The sequence below is a fragment of the Elaeis guineensis genome, chromosome 4 (assembly GCF_000442705.2).
Source record: "Elaeis guineensis isolate ETL-2024a chromosome 4, EG11, whole genome shotgun sequence".
Classification (NCBI taxonomy): domain Eukaryota; kingdom Viridiplantae; phylum Streptophyta; class Magnoliopsida; order Arecales; family Arecaceae; genus Elaeis; species Elaeis guineensis.
Window position 1 is genome coordinate 132,840,277 of NC_025996.2, and position 21,326 is coordinate 132,861,602.

At 36.4% G+C, this 21,326-nt stretch overlaps 1 protein-coding gene across 3 annotated transcripts; it reads right to left on the bottom strand.

Annotated features, from left to right (window-relative positions):
* Positions 1-1,084: 1,084 nt before the first annotated feature.
* On the bottom strand, positions 1,085-19,763 carry LOC105042629 (protein S-acyltransferase 10). 3 transcript variants are annotated; one of them, XM_010919912.4, is made up of 11 exons: positions 19,606-19,763; positions 19,398-19,512; positions 17,260-17,334; positions 17,068-17,139; positions 16,837-16,971; positions 9,522-9,555; positions 7,539-7,648; positions 5,749-5,835; positions 5,455-5,538; positions 1,651-1,716; positions 1,085-1,561 (listed from the first exon to the last, which is right to left on the bottom strand). In XM_010919912.4, exons 1-11 carry the CDS (start codon positions 19,679-19,681, stop codon positions 1,387-1,389), a joined length of 1,029 nt encoding a protein of 342 aa, XP_010918214.1. In that variant the 5' UTR covers positions 19,682-19,763; the 3' UTR covers positions 1,085-1,386. The 3 variants fall into 3 exon arrangements, with proteins under 3 accessions (XP_010918214.1, XP_010918215.1, XP_010918216.1); XM_010919913.4 differs by lacking the exon at positions 17,260-17,334; XM_010919914.4 differs by lacking the exon at positions 5,455-5,538.
* Positions 19,764-21,326: the final 1,563 nt, after the last annotated feature.

Below are 21,326 nucleotides of genomic sequence, written 5' to 3' on the forward strand. Positions count from 1 at the left end.
ATAAAATATATAAAAAGAATAGGTATTATGTGTGACAGTTACAATCTTCAAAAATTTTAATGCACTAGTCTGCACATAGATCTTGCTCTCAAACGATATTTAAACCTGCTCGAAGTAACTAAAATAGTTCACAAAAAATGACACCAAAATAGACCTCGACCCTTGTACTGGCTCTCTCGAGGCATCATCTCTTTTCCACTAGCTCTCCCTCCCTAGTTGATCCACCATATCCCGTGGGGTTTGTCCCAAACAGCCAAATGAGAGAGAATCCTTTTGCATCTTATAGAAAGAAAATTGAGCTATTCCACTCATCAAAGAGCCATTTAGCAGAATAAGGAAATAATAGAGGATTAACCAAGCCAACTCCCCACCGATCAATTTAAATTGGAGAAGCTGATGGCCAGTCCTTTCGTGGACCATGCCTTAATTATAAGCCCTTTGAGGATGAAAATGCCCTCCATAATCTCTTAACCCCATCTTACTAATTCTCCCTACTCCCTCAGCTCCAATGTCTCTCTAGCTTGCCCTGACTCCATCATCTCTCCTATCTGCCTTGACTCGCTCATCTCCTCCAACCTACCTCATCTCTCTCCTATCTGTCTTGACTCGCTCGTCTCTCCAACCTACGACGACGACTCCAACTCATTTGTCTCTCCGACCTACCCAACATGTTGATCACTTAATTTGCCTCCATCTATCTTCGACATTTGCCCCAAAACTCTTAGGTGACTTCTAGTATGTGGCTCCTTCCATCTGAAAATGACTCCTTTGAGTTGGCTCTTGAATGCTAGAGGTAACTCCTTAGTAGAGCAATCAGCCCCAACCAAACTCTCCCCCACCCTAAACCAACCACAACCCAACAAAACACACGCACGCACGCACGCACGCACGGAGAGAGAGAGAGAGACCTCAGTTTTTTCTGTACATGTTTCACCAACTTTTTAATATAGATCGAGTGCCACCATTTTTAATGCCAAGAAACATAATGATGCTAGCCGCCTCTCTCCGTTCCACACCCCAGTATAGTTCTAATAACACGGATAAAAGTACAGTGCAGAGAAGTACTCATCAGATCAACATCTAATTTAACTCACCAAGAAAGAAGCACAAGAATTCTGTTTAAAACTCAGATGTCTAATATATGAAATTGTGGTCCATGACACCATACAACTTACCCGTCGGATACCAGGGAAAGATCAAGAAGCAGAGGCTCCAGGCATCGACCCAAAAAAAAGATAGAACACCTCGTAATAAGACTAAGAAAACTGCAGCCTGAAATCTATATATTTTTCACACAACAATAATATTGAAAAGAATGAAAAATGTAATGCTACGACGCATCAGAAAAAAAAAAAAAAAAATAGAAATAAAAAGCCAATCCACTTGTCAACAACACCGACAGGACATGATGTCCATACAGGTATATGGTCTTGCTTTGGCTTCCAATTCCTCCATTGTGGGGACTGCTTCCATGGAATATTTGCCATCTCTGGAGCAGCAGAAGACATACAAGTTCTTACAAATGCCTCTGCTAAATGGATGAACCCTTTCAGGAATTCCCCTACGGTACAAAATTTTCTCATAAGTACTGTTACTGATGAGTACTCAAAATAACTTCATGGCCAAGCAGGAAACACCAATTATTGATACCTCAGGTATAGAATGCGTCGCCTTCTCACCAGTTCATAAGTAGTCTGGTTTGTCAACACTAGGTAACTATGCAAACAAAAAGAAGATCAATTAAAGCACACCAGCATGCATATGTTAGGTTCTGAATGTTGACAAGTGTAAATTTATGAAAAGTGCAGCTTAAAGATGAGGACCCACTATTAATCTCATTTAGCCACTACAAAAACTACGCCAGTAACACCTCGTGATAGATGCATTTCACCATGTAGTTCAAAAAGTGAAGATTATAGTTGATAAACAGTCAGTTTTCATGGAGTAGGAATATGCTAATTGCCACAGTATTGATATAATGATATGGTGTTGGTTACTTGGTTAAGATATTGAGATATAATTTTGATGTTTCAAATATTTGTCATTTTGGATTGCCTCCGAGCTTGTAATATTTTTAGATTTTAAAATTGTTGTACCATGGCATGATGGTATATCCAATGATAAAGATACAAACTCGATGAGGCACTGGTGGTATTCTTAAGCGGGAAGAAACTATCACAATAACAAATTGTTGGGAGAACAATCTTCAACCTTGAAATGAAGTGTTGGTCCTTCGTGTCGATCAAATTTGACCTTTGATAGAAAATTAGTAATTTACATAAAAAACTTTAATTGTAATAACTGTAGTATGGGTGATTTTGGAAACCACATTACACTTATCTCAATTCTCAACAACACATTCTCAACTCTTATATCTCATAATGATTCTGAATCTCTCTCACTCTCTCTCTCTCTGTTGAGCTTGAGTGGCATCCACATCTTAACAATCCAATAATCTTGGACTGTCAATCACAATCTCTTTCCCCTTTTTTAAATTTTGAAATGTTTCTATACAAACTTCTCCCACTATTTTCCTAGAAAGAAGTACAGCCTTCCCATCTTTCATTTCAGATAGAACCCGGTTTTATCCTTTTCTTTCTTTTACTAAAACTGTGAAAATTTAGTTGCATTTGGCATCACTTGAAGTATTCTATTTTTATAAAACCTTAAACTCAAAATCTATCTTTTTTTTAATTTTTGAAATTAGCAACCAGTGCTATCTTTTATTTTCTATAATACAAGCAGAATTAAGATAGGAAAGAAAGATGAGGAGAAGGAGAAGGAAGAGAAGAAGAGGAGAGGAAGAGAAGGAAGATGAGGAAGGAGAGGAGCAGCAGATCTGGCCTGCTGCTAGGCCATTCACCCACATCTAGACTGATCTGTGTGAGGGAGAAAGGAAGAGAAGAGAGAAGAGGAAGAAAAGGACAAGAGAAGAACAGAAGAGGAAGAGAAGAGAAAATATGCCTGGTTGGCAGCCAGATGGTCGGTTGGAGCAAGGGGCCACTGAGTTTATGATGGAGTTAGGAGAGAAGGGTCCCTCATGGTCCCTAAGTCGTGGAAAAAAGAGAAATCCCAAGCAGTTTCTCTTTTCAGAAAAAGTGAAAGCTAATCTAAACAGCTTTAACTTTTTCCAAAAAAACTTGAGTTTGGATTTAAAAAAAAAACAAAAAGAAATGAAAACATGTCTACTAAACAAGTTTCTCACCTTGGTTTTCATGTTCCACGATTTACAGAGGAAAAAAAAAAAACTTGAAACTGCAATGATATCAGAGATGCTCTATATTTTTCAAAAACAGTAAATTCTATTCTCATAAAAAGGGCATCCTAAAGTATAAGGCTCCCGCCACTTCGGTGTCTAGGGCAGATCAGATGTATGCAGCCTTACCCTGTATGTGGCAAGGCTGTTTCCGTGTTTCGAACCCATGATATCTAGATCACAATGAAGCGACCTTATCATTGTACTAAGGCTCGCCCTCTTAAAACAATCATATTCTCATAAAAAAAATATTATCTAGGACATTAGTATCCAGTGAATTTAAATAACTCTAGATAACAAAGCTAGTTTGTCTAAAATTATCATTTCCAATGTAACAAAATTTGGTGAAAGAAAGTCAACTTAAGCCTGAAGTGAAGCAGAAAAATCAAGTCCCAACTAGATGATCACGAATCAAAACAACCATCTATAGGTGTACAATAAAAATTTATATAGTTAAATTATATCTTTCTTTTTTCCTTTATTTTACTTAACATGCACTGCACATGCATTTATGCTAGCTTGTCTAAAATTATCATTTCCAATGTGACAATTTGGTGAAAGAAAGCCAACTTAAGCCCTGAAGTGAAGCAGAAAAATCAAGTCCAAATTAGATGACCGTGAATCAAAACAATCATCTGTAGTTGTACAATAAAAATAATAATTTATATAGTGAAATTATGTCTTTCTTTTTTCCTTTATTCTACTTAACATGCATTGCACATGCATGTATGCTAGTTTGCGTAAAATTATCATTTCCAATGTGACAAAATTTGATGAAAGAAAGACAACTTAAGCCTGAAGTGAAGCAGAAAAATCAAGTCCAAATTAAATGACCGTGAATCAAAACAACCAAAACTAAAACAATTTCTACACCATTGTGTGAGTTGTTCTTAATTAATATTTAAGAAGAAAGTAGGGATCTCCATAAATTTCTCAAGTGGAAGAAGAATAGAAAGATATGAAAGACATTCTAGTCAAACAACCCAAGTGACCTAACGTAATGGACCTAGTGCCCAAATAGTTACCTTGCAATAGACAACAATAATTTTCTGACTTAACCACTTCGTTCAAAGCATCTTGTACTTCTTCACTATATATAGACACTTTAACACATTAAAGAATATATGAATAATGTAGACAATTCAAAACAATTTCAAAAATATACTGCACTTCGTAAAATTTATATTAAATTTATAACTAAGTAGAGCAATAGAATACCATTGTTGTCTTAACCTTGGTTATAAAGATTATCAAGCTTCATTTTAGGGGCTTTTTGGAGCCCCATAAGTGGAGCTTCTCTACGGTTCAAGCTTCAATGCAGCGTGAGTTGCAAGTGGCACCTGCAAGTGCTCCATCTCTCTTGTTTGGAAGGTGCCGGGGGGATAGGGGTGGGGGAGGGAGGGCAAATTGAGGTGGTGGAGGCCACGTGTGGCATCAGCAGTGATCCATTCCATAGAGAGGAGGTTGAGTTGTACAGGAAGGAAGCACAGGGCACCATGGCCAAAAGCAAAAGGGCTTGTCGCTAGTGATTGGGGAGAAAATTGGAGGGTGACAGGAGCCAAAGGAAGAAGGGTTGAGGCAGGAGAGGAAGGCAGCAGGTGGAAGGGCAGAGGTGGTGGAGGAGAAGGTAAAATATGCAGTACCTATTACAACATCAGCTAGAAGGGGCAGCGGCATGCCAATTGCAGCATCGGTTAGAAGGTGAAATATGCAGTACCTTGTAACAAAATAAATTTCACCCAGATGACAATGCGGTAACAATAACAAGCATTTACATAATTGGTTCAACAGTACCAAACAGTAGGACTGATAAGAGTTGGAGTTTTCTATGAAAATGTTTTGCAAGTAGAAGGCGCATGACATACATGTCAGCAGCAGGAGCATGTATGCTAATATTGAAGAATTTTATTAGCTTCCTAGATATACAATTCATTATTAAATATGCAATACGTAATGAAGCATGAACCAGAATATCATTATAAGTAAATACAAATTATTAGCTTCCTAGATATACAATACATCACAATAATATGATATATCATATACGCAGTGAGATATCAATCCCAGAATGTCTGAAAACATTTTGGCATTCAGCTAAAGTAGGAGGGCATAGCCCTAAGAAGCACAGAAGTGAAGCATGATCCAGAATACCGCACTTTTTCTCATCATACAATACAGTCATGAGTACCAAGTCTTACCTATGAAATAGCAGAAGTAGAAGTAGAAAGACAAGGCAAAAGATCAATGCTGCTAACAGCACTATCACAAAAAGCTCCTTCCACCTGATTATACCATTTCAAGCAAACTTGCATAAGCTTGTCACAGCTTAATATAAAGAATTCAGAATGTTAAGAAAATTGTGATAATTCCTGTTGATGTTTTTATTAAGATTGTTAGTAATTTTGGCAATTGGTGACAATGACTGAAGTACAAAACAATGCAATTTGAACAAAGGGCTGAACTATCTAGCCATAAGGAGAGTAACATCATACCAATCCTTGATGATTTTTGAACTCAACAAGTCAATGTACAATACAACAGTCCATGTACACAGAATTGATTCTTCAAAAATGTACCACCTACAAAAAGAAAAAAGGGGGAAAAACATTACATTTGCAGATTCAGAAAGTCAGTAAGAAGCTAACCACAAATATGTGCTGCATGTTTGGCAATTTATAAACATTGTTCAAAGTTTATATATAGAGCTTCTTGTTTTTCCTCACATCTGTACTTTTAGGGGGAACAAAAAAAGATTCAAAAGTAATCTAGTGGGGAAAAAACTTAATAGTTCAGCAAAATAGCTGGATGAAAATGAAAAAGTTATTGACATCACAGAGAATATGAGACATACATAGAATAAACTTCATGAAGAAAACAAGAACATACCAATGCAGAAAATCCATAAAAGGTAGAAAAACTGATATATTGATAAAGAAAGGTTGTCAGACATCAATAAAGATTTCATTATCCACTGAGTTACAGATGATTTTAGTGGAAACAAAACTGAAAATTTTTACCAGTACAGGATGAGGCTGGTATGGGGTACTATAGGTTGGTATGGCAGACCTTGCTCTAGAGTGAAAGAACAATGACAGGCAAAAAAAGTAAATGTATGAGTGTTGGTGACAAGAAAGTAAAATCAAATGAAATAGCACCACGAAAACAAATGTAAAAAGTAACCCAAAAGGGCTGATAGAAGGGAAACAGACTTGGACACATCAAACCTAGAAATCCGTATAACCAAGATTTGCTAAAACGTCAACAATAATAAAATAAGACAAGAAGAAAGCACAAGAAAGAGCTCCTTGTTGCTAAATTATAGAAGGTTCAAAAAAGACTTGAAGCAATTTTAAACCGAGAAATGAACAACAATGACGACGATAACAAGAAGAAGTTAACCAAAAACAATAAGGTCAGGAGAAAGAGATCATAGAGGAGAAAGATGTGTTCAAGAAACAGCTAGTTGGAGAACTAGAAAGGTTTGATATTGCAGGTGGTATGAAAACCCAACTGGATGGGTTGGTAAATCCCATGTGTTGATATGAGAGACCTGGGTTCAATCCCACCCTCACTCTGGTATTCAAACAATGTTCCACCCATCCTACTTCTGAAAAGACGAGGAAAAGGATGGTCTGAATCTGGTAATTTCCACAATTATTTTAAAGATCCGCACCTCCTACAAAAATTGGTTTCAAACATGGAATTGCTTCAAGCTTCTAATGTAACCTCTATAATTTGGTGATTTTCTCAGAACTTGTTGAGCAGCCTCCAGGGATTAGGTTGTGCAGCTCAGACCTATAGTCATAGAAGATGAGGGGACTGTTCAATTGAATGGTAGATATTGGCAGAGAATTTACTTATGTCGACCATCTCTCAAGCTACACAAGAACAACATTACAGAAGTCATGATTTAAAGAAGAATGGCTAAAGAAAATGCTCGAGATACTCAATGTGATAAACAATCTTCAACGGGGAAAATAGAATAATCGCACAGATAGAACTATCAGAGGATATATACCACATAGAAACAAGAGCATATGCAGATACATGAACATATTGACAAAGATGGGCGCAAACACAAACACAGGCATGCACCCACATGTGCATTGCATATATACATACACACGATACATGCATATGCACATAAATACGTACATGCACATATACAAGCACACTGTGTGTGCAAACATAGAGAACAACGTGTAGACTTTATGCAACACAAGCATTGACATTCAAGTATCATTGATGACATGGGAAAAGATGAATATGAGAAAACGCTCACCAAAATCGGCAATGATTTCCTTGGCCAATGCAAGTTCCTAGCCACACACAATGATGATCAAACTGAAGGACACATTTGTCACAATCATGGCAATGCTTCGAGCGTGGAGGCTGTGAAATGTTGCAAAAAATTAAACCTTGATTTTTTTTAAAAGATCATAATGTCAAAATTTTGCAAGCTTAAGCATATGATAGTAAATAATTGATAAATAAGATGCTAGTATAGCTCATTTCAAGAATTTGATTGCTTCTAAAATGGAGCAAGTAAGTACCTTTATGCAACTACAAGTAAATATAATACAGCATTATCACACCGTATTATTAAGATTTTGAGCTTCAAAGGCATGCTTCTCAAATTAGGAAACTCCTAATTCCAGTTATATAACATTCCAAAACCATTTACTTAGTATATCAATATACCTTGACACAACATTCTCAATGAAAGTAAGAATTTTAGACCAATTTATATTCAAAAGGCTACAGCAAAGATTAGAGCATATCAATTGGTGTCATCACAAACAAATTGGCAGAAAAATCACTGTCCAGAAACTGAAAAGGAAGATGCTGTATGGCAGGAGTAACTGCCTCATAGTGGGCTCTGGGGGGCAAATGAACCGAGCAGCTCGCAGGTTGCTTGAGCCCGACTGAGGTCCAGGCTCATCTCAATTGTTACCGAGAAGTAGCTCAAACAATTTTTTGAGCCAAGCTGGAGTAGCAAAATACCTAATTGTATCAAGGGCTAGTTTGGTATACGCATAGAATAGAACCAGTCCGAACCAAGCAGCACCACCCTGGACCAGCTAGTTCCATGTTCTATCAACCCACACCACCTCATTTCACGTGGTACAATGACTGGATGTGAGAAAATGCTTTGTTGGTACAATATATCATATCATACCAAAGTTACTAGTATGGTGGCTGGTGCATATTATAAAAGACCTTGCTACCTCATTGGATAACTCCTTTATTACTTGCCAGGGTGCTATGCTATCTAGTCAAGTCAAAACCAAGATTACCACCCGAACAAAACCTAGACCTATTCAGGGATTCAAGACTTAATTTTGAAACCAACCAAGTCTAGTGGCAGTCTAAGTAGGTGAGATTTCAAAAACTCCATCAATTACATGGATTTAGCATAGGTATGTAACGACCATTTTCCTACCAGACACTCAAGTTGATATAGAGTATGAATCAGATCCAATGCTCAATTAGGTCTCTTAAATTATTTGATGTCAATTTACTCCACATTTGGTATTGCCCAACTTTTTGCTGTTAGCTCAAGCCCACCAATTGGTCTTATGTTACAAAGCATGGAAAAAGAGGAATGAGAATAGGCCTTTGTTTCTTGTTGAATGAAGTAACCTAGAAGATTGAGGATTTGGTAGCTTAATTCCCTTAATATGTTTTGTAAGAAATATTAGATAAAACTAGGTCTAAGTCAGGTATATATATACTAGACCTGCGTCAAGACCCTACGTCATTTACTTTTTCTATCATCTACAATATTATTTGAGGCTTACTAGGACAAACCTTACTCTTACTTGTATCCAGATTCGTTAATTATGTCCTACAAATCCTGGTCACGCTCTATTCAAAATCTTGGCTTGCTTGAAGACAACTCTTTGGAATTCAGAATGTCTGGTTTAGACTTATCAAGTCCTACAATTCCTTAATTCTTGTCAATAATTAAAAAGTCCACCTAACTTTAACACTTAAAACTTTGGCCATGTCTGGTTACCAAACGAGTATTTGGTATCCTGTGGCAAACTCTTGGCCAGAAGTATTACCTTATGTCCTTATCTTTCGTTTTCTATATGTTAATTCTTATGCTTGTGTCTCATGAACTGCATCCTATAATTGCATTATGCAGGCTCTAAATATGTGCAACATAGTATTTTTATATGGGATTTTCATTAATTGAATGAAAAAATAAACCATTTTGGGTTTGCCGAAATTTGACCAAGGAAACATAATTGGATTTTACCTGAATTATATTACAGTAAGTGCAAGTCCAGTTCCTGCCAGAGCAAAGGGAAAATCATAGTTATTGAAACATCATTGATCATTCAATCTTGATTTCTACCATACTATAGTGCAACAGAGGATAGGCTATATAAGCTGAACAACAAGTAAATGGTCAATACAATGCTAAATACTGTCTGTCAACAAGGAATAGCAAAATGCTCACATAAAGTATAGAGTTTACACTTTACACATTCCCCAAACTAGTAGAAGTCTCAGGCCATACTTTTATAACTTCAATTACAGTTTCTTTCAATTTTTCATTTTTTGAAAAAAAAAATATGATTTCTTAATAAATGTTAGATTCCACCCTTTTATCTATATTTATCTAATATTCTCAACCACATCTACTTTCCATCCTTCACAAGTAATGTCCAAGAAAATCACAATTTCATCTATTTTAAAACAAAATTTATGTTCAATTTCATATCAATCAGGACAGACTTTTCCCACCTTTGCCCTGATCCTTATGAAAACCTGTAAATTCACTGGACTTCCTCTAAAGAAGCTTAATAACAAAATAAAATCCTAGCCTGAAATTGTAATGATAACAAAATAAAATCCTAGCCCAAAAACATAATACGCAATTACCTTCCCATCTTCATGCCTTTTCCCCTTTACATGATCTCAATTTCTAAGAGTAGTGTGCAGCAGCTCAGCAAACAAATATTAAATTCTTTGTCCTTCACTAAACTTTCAGGTTTGCCTAGAATATTCCATATTTGATTATTAATAGATGCTCCTAAGTCCTAACTCTATTCGACTATTATCTTCCTTCCATTACTAATTAGTTGGTTCCCAAGATAGTCAGGTTCTTCAGAACATAGTAACAATATTGACGTAGGAGAGTGCCAATTTATAAGACCCGAACAATCTGTTCTAATGAAAAGTTTGTTAGTTGATGTTCTTAAAGAGCCTTTACCATAGTGTCACTGTAGAAAGTATTGTTCATGGTGCTACTCATGGTATTTTGGAAGAGAGCAGTTCATGATACTACAAAAACACAATGGGGGCTTTTTTATCTTTTGGAGATTCTTTTATCTTATGTTCTAACTGATGACTGGATTTGTTTGAAAGGTTCAGATTTAATGTTGTTAGGGTTTTTGAGTAGTATTGCTCATACATGACAAAATCCAGAAACGTTGCAACACTTTTGATGCAACAGGGTACACCATGGGCACAGTGGCATATAATCTCACTCCTTTCGCCAAAGAAAACAATGGCACATCTCATAGTCCTTTAAGTGGAAAAAAAGGGAAAATTGAGCATGCCTCTTCCCTTAGCCATCGGGAAATGGGACAACCGGGTTGGGGGGGTTGGGGTTGGGGGTGGGGGGGGGGCGACAAAATGGCCCACACTCCTGTCTCCTGCCCTAGTGGATGATGTGAGGAAAAGAACAACAAGGGAAAGAAAACTCACAGCCAACTCCATTTGCTTGCCAATCCCAGATTTCTTCCAACGAAAAAGATAAAAAGCAAAGAACAAAGGAAAGAAAGGAGAGAACTAGACGAGAAGGCAGAGCAATGGGTAATGCCTTCCATACCTTTCTTCTTGCCATCTCCCTCCCCATGCCTTCTGCTTTTCCTGTCTTCTTCTCCTTTCTCTAATCTCTTTTTTTTTTTTTCTTTTTTTTGTGCGGGGGGGGGGGTGTTGGGGGGGGCAGCCTTATCAAACTAGGCCATAACATCATAGCTGCCACACCTAAAAAGGCTGCAAAACCCCTTCATGCAACTAATGAAGCATTGGGATATCTTTCTATAGCCTCGATATCACTTTTGCTCATTAGGTTTATCAAAAATCTTATTTATACCCTTTTTAAATGCATTTCACTAATTTCGAATACCTATAGAGTTATGCGGAGCATTCACGGCAACATTATGTCATCACTCAAGAGTCCATGATTGAAATCAAGTGGTATAAAGATCCATTGCTTATTGCCATAAAAAAATGATCCATAGCTTGGTTGTCATCAATTAAGGGCACCACAGCAACCAACCATTAGATTATGAAAAAGTTTGTGGGCTACATCATCAAATCTTAGAGATCTGGTGGGTGATCAAAGTTTTAGGAAACGTCAAAAAGATCTTGAGGACAAGACCAGAACAGCAAAAGCAAATGACGTGGGAGTAAACTGATTTAAAAGATTCCAGCTGTCCATGTTTTAACCAAGAGATTTAGCAATTTTTTTTGTGGTAGAAGAGTTTTAGTGGTATTTATTGTTGTGTTGTTGTAGTGGATACTGCTTGCTGTACTGTGCACATAATGTCACAGAGTGTCTTATTAGGAGTACAGTGTCTTAATGCAATAAAAATAACTTATTAGGAGTATAGTGTCTTTTAGGGTTTCTTTCTTATGTAATATGTTACTAATAGCTGGGATTTATTTTAGTTGAAGGATCAAGATGTAACATTGTTATGATTTTGCCCATATAAAGGTTGTAATCATCTCTTTATAGAGATGGTCTTTAAGATAATTTGATCAAAAGAAAGAAGAAAGCCAAGGTTTGGCTTTTCTCCCTCCCTCCCTCTCTTATCTGTCTCTATGCTCTAATTCTTCTCTCCTTTTCTATGTTCTACCTTCTTTTTGTCATTGTGTTTTGATGTGATTTATTTTCTACCAAAAAAATCTACAAAAGCGTTGTTCCTAGACACGAAATCCTAAAATTATTTTCTCCAAACCATAATCCTTTGCCTCAATCCCTAACCCCCAGTATCCTAAAAATATTCTCCAACTTACTGGAAATTTCTCAAATCACTCTTGAACTTTTACATTGGCTGAATGATTCTCCAGATTATCCTTGGTAACAAAGTAACCAAGAATATTTAATTATTCACAATTATCAAAGATTTTATGATTTACTCATGAATTGTCCATGACTGCTTCAAAAACTTTGATGCCTTACAAATTACTGATGCTCTATGTTGTCACTGGTGGTCTTGTTTTTGTTACCATTTATGGTTACTTCTCACCCAGTGCTATTTTTCTTATGAAGAAATATACTAAATATTTCAATCATCAAAATTTCTTTATTTTTGTTGTTTTTCTAATCTTTGATCACCAGCAATTTTTACAAACTTTTGATGAATCGTCCTCATTAGTTGAACTGTGCCCAAAAGCTCTCGAGAGATCAAATTGGTTTGGTAGTAGGGCATCCATGTCATTCAATTGGAGCAAATGTTAAACAACTGATAATCAAAAAGAAAGTATGACACAATAGAAGCTTGCCACAAAGCCACGTATTCACGCTTTGATAATCTTGATGGCGATCGAAGGGTCATGAGAGAATAAACTGCATGGAAGATTTGCTATATAAGTTTAAAAGGACTGAAGTAGCATGCAGCAACCATGCCGGATATGGCTTGCACCACATGATATTGGATGGCACCATTCTGTGCTGGTCATGTGCTCATCAATGCACCAAGGCACGTAATAAAAAATTGTCTGCGGTGAACTGTATTGGTCTACGCTAATCAGCAATTGGCACATACAAAAACTGACCAATGTCAACTAGGAAACATAGGTACAAGAAATACAGAGGTACATACTCGTGTACGATGCCCATACCTAACCAGCACAAACCAGCATGCTGCAACACTTAAATCCAAAAAGGAGAACAAGGGAATGTTGGCCTAAGACAAAAGTAGTCACCTCTCAACCCTCCATCACCAACTTGACAAGGAATTTTTTTTAAAAAAAAAATATCATGAGGATAAGGAGCATTTACAGTTCAATGTGCATTCCATCAAAAAATTGATTAATCAACAAATCATCAATAGGACAACCAGAGCTTTTTATACACACAAAACCATGCAAATTTTAGCTACCATGGATAGTGATGGATTGTTTCTGATCCTAACGACCATGAGTTGCTTAACTTGATTTCTAGGGACAGCGAGTGCTGGTTTTGGTGACAACAAGCTAGATGTTTATCTGGATCTCTACATAGTGATTATTAATTTAACCCCATGGAACCCCCTTTTCACATAAATGATCATGAACATTTGTTTCATGGTTCTCGGTAGATAAGAAAAAGACTCAGATTAGGGATTCCAGATACTGATGACGACCTAATAAATTTCTAAGTAAGATAGCCCACTATCTTCTCGTGCTTCCAATGGCTGAGGAGACTGAGGTGCAGTTTGTTAAGGGTCAAACTAAGGAGTTCACATATCATGGAGTCCGTCAAGAAGTCACCATCTGATTTAAAATTAGTGCTGCTAACGGACCACAATGGGCAGTCAAAGAAACCCTTTTGATCAGCCTTTTCTAGACCAGCCTTAAAAAGGCATGACAAGCTTTTTGGGGGGCTTTAAGTTATTTTGAAGTCACTGTTACATTTTATTTTAGATGTGCAATCGGATATTTTGGGAATCTGGCAACAGTATCTGCTGATTTTGGTGCCCGAAAGGCCTCTGGTTGCTTCCCCTTTAAGAATTATAACTGAACTCAGATAAAGAAGCAATTGTTAGCGAGCTAGTGCTGTTTGTTTAAACATTACTCACTTAAACTGTTTCCTGTTTTAGGTGTCCTAAAGGATTCAAAAAAGAAGTTCAATAAAGCTATATATTGCAGAGCTTTAGTTTCTATTAGTTCTCTGTTCTAATTGCAATTTGAGGAGTCCTAATTAGAATAGGAGAAGGGCAAAGTTTAGCCCAAAAACAGAATCATATATTCTAGTTGTTCAGTAGATGATTTTGGACTTATATTTTTAAAAGTTCACATAAAACATGGGTGCCGGCCCCTTTTACATTTTCTTATTCTTTTCCAATTCTTTTTCTTAACTCCTTCACACACCCCATCCCTCTCTTATGTCTATCTTTGTTTGTTGAATCCTTTTCTCCCATTCTCATGGCTTTAATCTCAACTGTTTACCATAGTTCGAGAGTGAAAATAAAGAAAAATTCTTGTACCTTTATTTGATGTCAGATTTTTTTTGACTTAACCATGTTTCATAAGATGTTTCCCACCTCAGTGCTTCGAAGAGAAGACATACACACTGTTATCCAGAAAGTAAACTGGCTAATCAGAATGGCGGCAAGTTTGTGTTTGACCTCATCTCATTCACCAACAAAAAGCAACCCTAGACACCCCTGGTGGCGTCAGAAACGAAAGAACTTCCACATGCATATTTCATGCCAAGATATTGCACTTCATTTTTTGGTCAAATATTTTCATCAATTCCAACTGTCAGATGACTCCATAATAGACTGCAGTAAGTAGATTGAACTGACCACTAAGACAGGGTTTTATGAATTGAAAGGTATTTTGCTGCATGATATAAAGCATGTTTGAAGACTGATCTCACAAATGAACTGATTGGCCTGCAAAGATTTATAGTGGACGATCAATCAGACCACTTCACACATTGAGAAGTAGAATGAGAGAACAAAAACCATCGATGGGTCATGTTATTATATAATACGCAAGATGTCATTGGTTCAATTCCTTATGAGCAAAAACTAACTGTTACTAAGAAACATCCCGACAGCCTGAGAGTGAGATGCTTTTCATGTGAATGCGTAGAAATTGTTCTTTACATGTTCCCTGACAATTCTACCGTGCTCCAAGGTCGTTTTTTATGAGAAACAATCAATTGCAACAACACATCTGCAGCTACAGGTTTGAAAACTGATACTAATGGAAAGATTAACAATGTTCAGAAGCATAAACTGAACCAAGACTAAGACACAGCAATGTCGATGCCCGTTACTTGCTAAATTTTGCAATCTCATATTGAAGGATGGAACACAAGCAAAAGCTGTGCCGGATGAGCTGGTCAAAGATCTCAAACTAAAGATGAGAGGAAGGAGCAACCTTAACAATGGGAATGAAGACCATGAATTACATTGTGTCCAACACTAATGCCTAGCTTGATTCTTCTATAAGATTTAACAAGGTTAGAAATTGTTCTATGTGCTGCTCCATTGTCTGTGAAAATAAATGGCTGATAGATTGAATGGTGCAACATGATGCATTGTAGACAATTCCACCATCCTTTATAGACAACAAGAAGTAGGCCTTGGGTGACACTTTGCCAGCCATTAATATATCGAATAAATTGATTGGTCAAGAAAAATGTTATTTTCTCAGATATGACAAGGATATGGGATCTTAGTCCATATATAGGATTTCAACTTCGAAACACAGCAAAATCAACTAAAGGAACCAGTTAGCTCTTAAAGACATGGATTCAAGAGAGCATCATTTTTATATGGCCCATTGTTTGTGATTCACCTCAGGAGTCAGGACCTCTTTTTCTTTAAACAAATCAAGTATTTGTAAAAACTAGAGATATAAAGAGAGAGTCCTAACAGGCAACCTGTTAGTGTCTAGTTCCTTTAATTTGTTCTCCTTTTGTAAATGTGATCTTCTAATTCTACTTTCGGTTTGAGTAATCTTAGCAGGTCTTAACCCTGCAAGATGTGGCGGCTGGATTAGTTTAAATAATGGTGTGCTGCCTGTGTAGATGTCAGATCTGCTTTTGAGTTTAGGAAATAAAAGAATATGTAAAAATTACTGGTCTAAAATATGATACAACCTGGATACCATAGAGTGCTAATGCTTTTATTATTTTTAATTTTTGTTCATCCCTTATATGTGGTGTTTTTTGATCATAGATCTATTTACAACAGTAGTAAAGTAAACCAGAAATGAATTTGCTCTCCATAATTGTTCTTCCATATCATTCTAGACTATCCTACTCCCACGATCTATCACCATATACATCCCAAACTCAAACTAATTCCCCCTTTCTCTTACATGCTATAACCCCCTTGTTTTAGAAAACTGCAATGTATTCACATAACATTCCCATTTTAAATTATTTCATTATTAGAATTACTGTGCATGCATCCATGGATGCATGTATTATACATGCTTATATGCATATATGTGAATACCAGTCAGCCACCACTAGGCACAGATGAATTAATTTTGCTCTAATTAGCAGTTAACAACTACAAAGAAACATAAGTTTGGGAGAACGACAGGGCAGCATGGATCTCATTTAATCTCTCTCTCTCTCTCTCTCTCTCTCTCTCTCTCTCTCTCTCTCATGTTTTCCATCTTTCAATAAAATTAAGATATGGAATGAGTACAACCTTTGTTGCATTGTTTCCCCTTTAGAGGCATTTGTGAGTTTCTTCCCCTCTATACTAGAGATGATGAATTCCATAATTTATATATATTAACAAACAATGTTGAACATCAATATAGTATTGAGTAGCTAATAATTTTGTTAAAGCATGATATTCTTGGTTTGCCATAATTAGCCATACCTGATGGATGATCCGGGAGGGTAGAGGTCCATCACTAGCTTTAACCATGATGACGAATTCATTCCGTAATTACGTCTCCCCAGCTGGTTGCGATTCATGGATGAAGTGAAGCTATTATTTCTTGAAATAGATTGACTTTGCTTGATCATTGAAAAAACACAGAAATAAGATTTGGGTACTGATAATCATGTACATTCTGGTATGTGCAAATAATAGAACCCATAATCTTACTTTAAAAGCATTGGAGAGTTCACAGAAGTTGTACACATTTCATTTCCAACTCTCATTGCATCAACAACATACCTAACACAATATAAAGAGAAAAAAAGGTACATGTAAGCCTGTTTGAATTCTGATAAAAGAATGTAGATGGTTTTCCAAAGATCAGTGAGCATAAACTTGATGAGCATGTAGATCAACTACCCTGGGGAAGAACCAGATGTAAAAAAATATTGAACTAATGTCGCCACAAGAAAACCCAAATATATTGCAGTGTACCTAGAAATTGGAAAAAAGAAGCTGTTAAAGAACGTGCACAGGAAACATAAAGATTAAAGTATGGAACATGCACGAGGGAATATACACATGTACTAAGGAAACTAAGGAAGTCATACATTTAATCCAGAGTCTTGACATCAAACATGACTTAAATGAACCTTCAGAAAATACTGCATCCGATATTTACATGCCAAAAGGAGTCCACTGGTGAACAGAAAACGCATTAACTACCAATAAGTCTTTCTGGACTTCTGAACCAGAAAGACCACAACAAAAGTGGAACCAATCTTTGCATTCTCCTTCCATGAAAACCCATCATGACTATTCAGTCATAAAACACAGAACAGAGCTCCATGTCATCCAATTCCTGTAATATTCTCTCAGTATTGAATTAAATAATTTGCAAACAAAGCTTGTATGGCTGTTAACAGCCACTTTTGGTGACTAGAATCCTTAGTAGATTGTAGATGGGTGGTTACAAACTTGTTTATGTTTGTTATTCATTTCTTTTCATTTTAGGTGTCACTACTAGGGTTTCACCTTTATTTCTAAGCTCAATTCTTAGCATATAAATAATAAAGGTTCTACATCTTTCGCTCCATTATTTACTACTTCAAATGCCAACCAAGAATAATTTTGGAAGACCAGCATCTTTTACAACTTTATTTGATAAAAAACTGGGAAAATTTATTAACCCTTCCTGATCTTACAGGGTTATGCACTCAGGACAATCAAGCACCACTTTGATCATAACCCATTCCACATGCAAGTCTACCATGAAGAAGGGAAAAGCCAGAAAGAAAATCTCTACTAGGACTTTTAGCTCTTTTTTCTTTTGACAATAAGAAGGAGTTGAAATTGTATTTCCAATCCATAAATTGGGAAAAGTTTTTCAAACCATGCATTTTCTATAACTAAGAATTGCCTCTAAAATTGTTTGTGAAAGAAGTTTTTTTTAGAAGGATATTTAATTCTATAATATTATTAATTTAGCCACTTCTCTTTGGTGTTTTGCCAACATAGTTTAGTTTCTCCACTAGTTATTCATTTCTCTTATGGATATAACACCATCTACAACTGTATCATAGATGCTTAGTATCTATAGAGAGACCAGAATTCCTTTAGGATCCATTCTTTTGTGGGTAAAAAATTTACCTGGGAATGTATATTTTTCTAGGTAAATATTTTCTAAGTAATATTTAGATAGAAAAATAAGTTACCCATATTCTTTTGCATTACTACTTTTCTGGATACATTGCTAAAATTTATCGATATTTTCCATAATACCTTTTATGCATTTTAGGTTTGGAGAAAGTGAATGACTAAATTATTGAGCATTAAATGATGAAGGCATTGGAAATGAAAATGGGATATTTTATGAATAAAATTAAATACCTACTTTATTGATTGATGGAAAAATAATTTAGCCATCTCCTATGTGGGTAAGATTTTTCTCTCATTTTATGAGTAAATACTACCCATGGAAAGTAACTTATCATCTTCAAAAGCATAAGAACATAGGTAAGTTGGTCAACGGAAAAGTTGACCAACTTTTCCACAATATTTACCCACAAAAGAACAGGCCTTAAGCAAATACTTTTGGTACAAAACACGTTTTCCTAGGAATATGTGAAGCCTCAAGGCATATGACCAAATCTCATTTCCCCACTTTTACCCCGACCTACCAACCTACCTACCAAAGCTCCAGACCTATGTAGTTAGACGAGCTGAGGACCTCACTAAACAAATAACTTTGGTTGAATACAGTTGTGACAAAACTTCAACAATCAATTCTTCCCCGTTAGAACCTTTAAAGAAGCAAGTAAGATGCTTTAGCTCAACCAATATCAGATGAACCAGATAGACAGCTTAAAAAATCCACTTCCATCAAAAGCGCCCTTTTTCCAAAGATCGACTTCTAAATAGAAGTAATTAAGCAATGGCGCAACACCAGCAGTTAATATCAGATCAATAGGAACAAGAAACGCAAAAATTTCCCCTCAAAATTTACAGAAAACTCAAGAAAGTTACAGATACAAGGAAAGAGTGGAGTTAGAGAGTACCAAGGCTCCTCTTTAGTCTTCCGTATCAAATCGGCATCCAAGAGGAACAGAACACCCACGAAGATCACGTGAAGCAGCACTAGCGCCACCTTCAGCCCCCACTTAGATCTCCTCACTGGAACCCAAAGCGACCAAAAGAGTGCTCAGAGCATCCAACCAAGAATCGAAGAATAAACAAGGAAAAAGATCGAATTCTCGGAGGTGGCACCTCGATCGGCGAGGCAGGGAAAGAGGCGAGAGCACTGCTCAGCGAGGGCGGTGGCGTGGAGACCGTCGGCCGCCATCGGACGAGTAGTCGGCGCATCCGAGAGCGAGAAGACAGAGGGTTTTGGCCAGGAAAGAATAACGGTGGAGAGATGATACGGGTGCACTGCAGGCACAACTTATCGTCTACGGAGGAGATTTCGGGAGCCGTTGAGATAGAACTGATCAGCTGTTTGTATCCGAACAGGAAAGAGATGGCACCTTCCCTTTCTTTCACCACGTGGTGCTAGTTTAATTGCAAACATGGTGGAGTGATTCTGGGCATCATGGGCTAGGCCCCGTTTGGCGGTGCAGTTGATAGAGAGCTTTGGGAGCTTCACAGAAATAAGAGTTTTAGCTGGCAGAACAAATAATATTTTTGGCTTTACCAAGGAGTTATTTGTTATTTGTGATTATATATTTAAAATACTGTAGAACTTGAACTTTTATTGGATCATGAAACTGAAAAAAGTACTAAAATTACCGTCGCTAACGGTGCATACTATTATATAGTACAATATAATATAATATAATATATAATCATATATTAAAATATTATTATATACTATAATACTATCATAGTATAATATCATATAATATTATAATTTATAATAAAATATAAAATTATTATAATATAATGCATTATAATATTGTATGATATAGCATTAATAATATAGTATAATATGATATGACATGATATAAGATAAGCTATATAATACATTATAATATAATATAATAATATTACATAGCATAATGTTATTGTAATGTAGTATAATATATTATTATAATATTATATTGTATAATATGTTATTATAATATTGTTGCAGCTCTTATCATTCCAGTCCAAGTGAACTGCGAAACACGGAATTTGGGAACTTGAGATCCCAAGAGACTTAGTTAGTGGCAAAGAGTATGATGTAAAGCTTACTTGGATAAGAGGTAGTATGCATGCATAAGCGTACCATCATATTAAACCAGCCAGAAAGATGTTGATCAAATGGAGCCATGGGTTAGATGCTTTGACCATCAAAAACTTTCACCACCATCACACAATTACTCGAAGAAGATGAAATTAGATAGAGGTATAGCACTAGGCTAAGGTAGAAAATCTAAATTATGCCTACTCTTAAGATAAAAATAGAGATAATTTGATTGAATTAATTATCGTAGAATTTTTTTATGGAGTACAATTCCACCATTTATATTAATGCATAGCAATCGCCCTTAAACACAATAAATGTCCACTTTGACATTTGCTTCCCACATCTGGCCTTCATTTATGGTGGTTCTAGAAACTAACAGCAGTTACCTTCTAACCATCGGATGATCATCCAGATCCACCAACTATTAGATCAATTCTCATATTTATCACCCTTAATCTATCCTTCCTTGTCTTCAAACTATCTCAGCATGGCTTGAGTTGGTCATTTTTTTCTTGATTTATCTTATAACAAGATCTTTTGTGCCTTGGAATGCCTTTAAGATCAGTCCATCTTCCCTTGTGTGATGGCTAGTCATAGCTACCTTAGTCATTTGGCCTATGCATCCATATTATAGCCAAAAATTCTTCCTCTGGCCATCTTCCTCGTCCTGGATAGAATTTATTGTAGTCAAATCCGATCAAGCCTAACAAGAATCATACAACTGTCACCTACATGGCACTTGCCCATTTGCTACTTTTTAGAT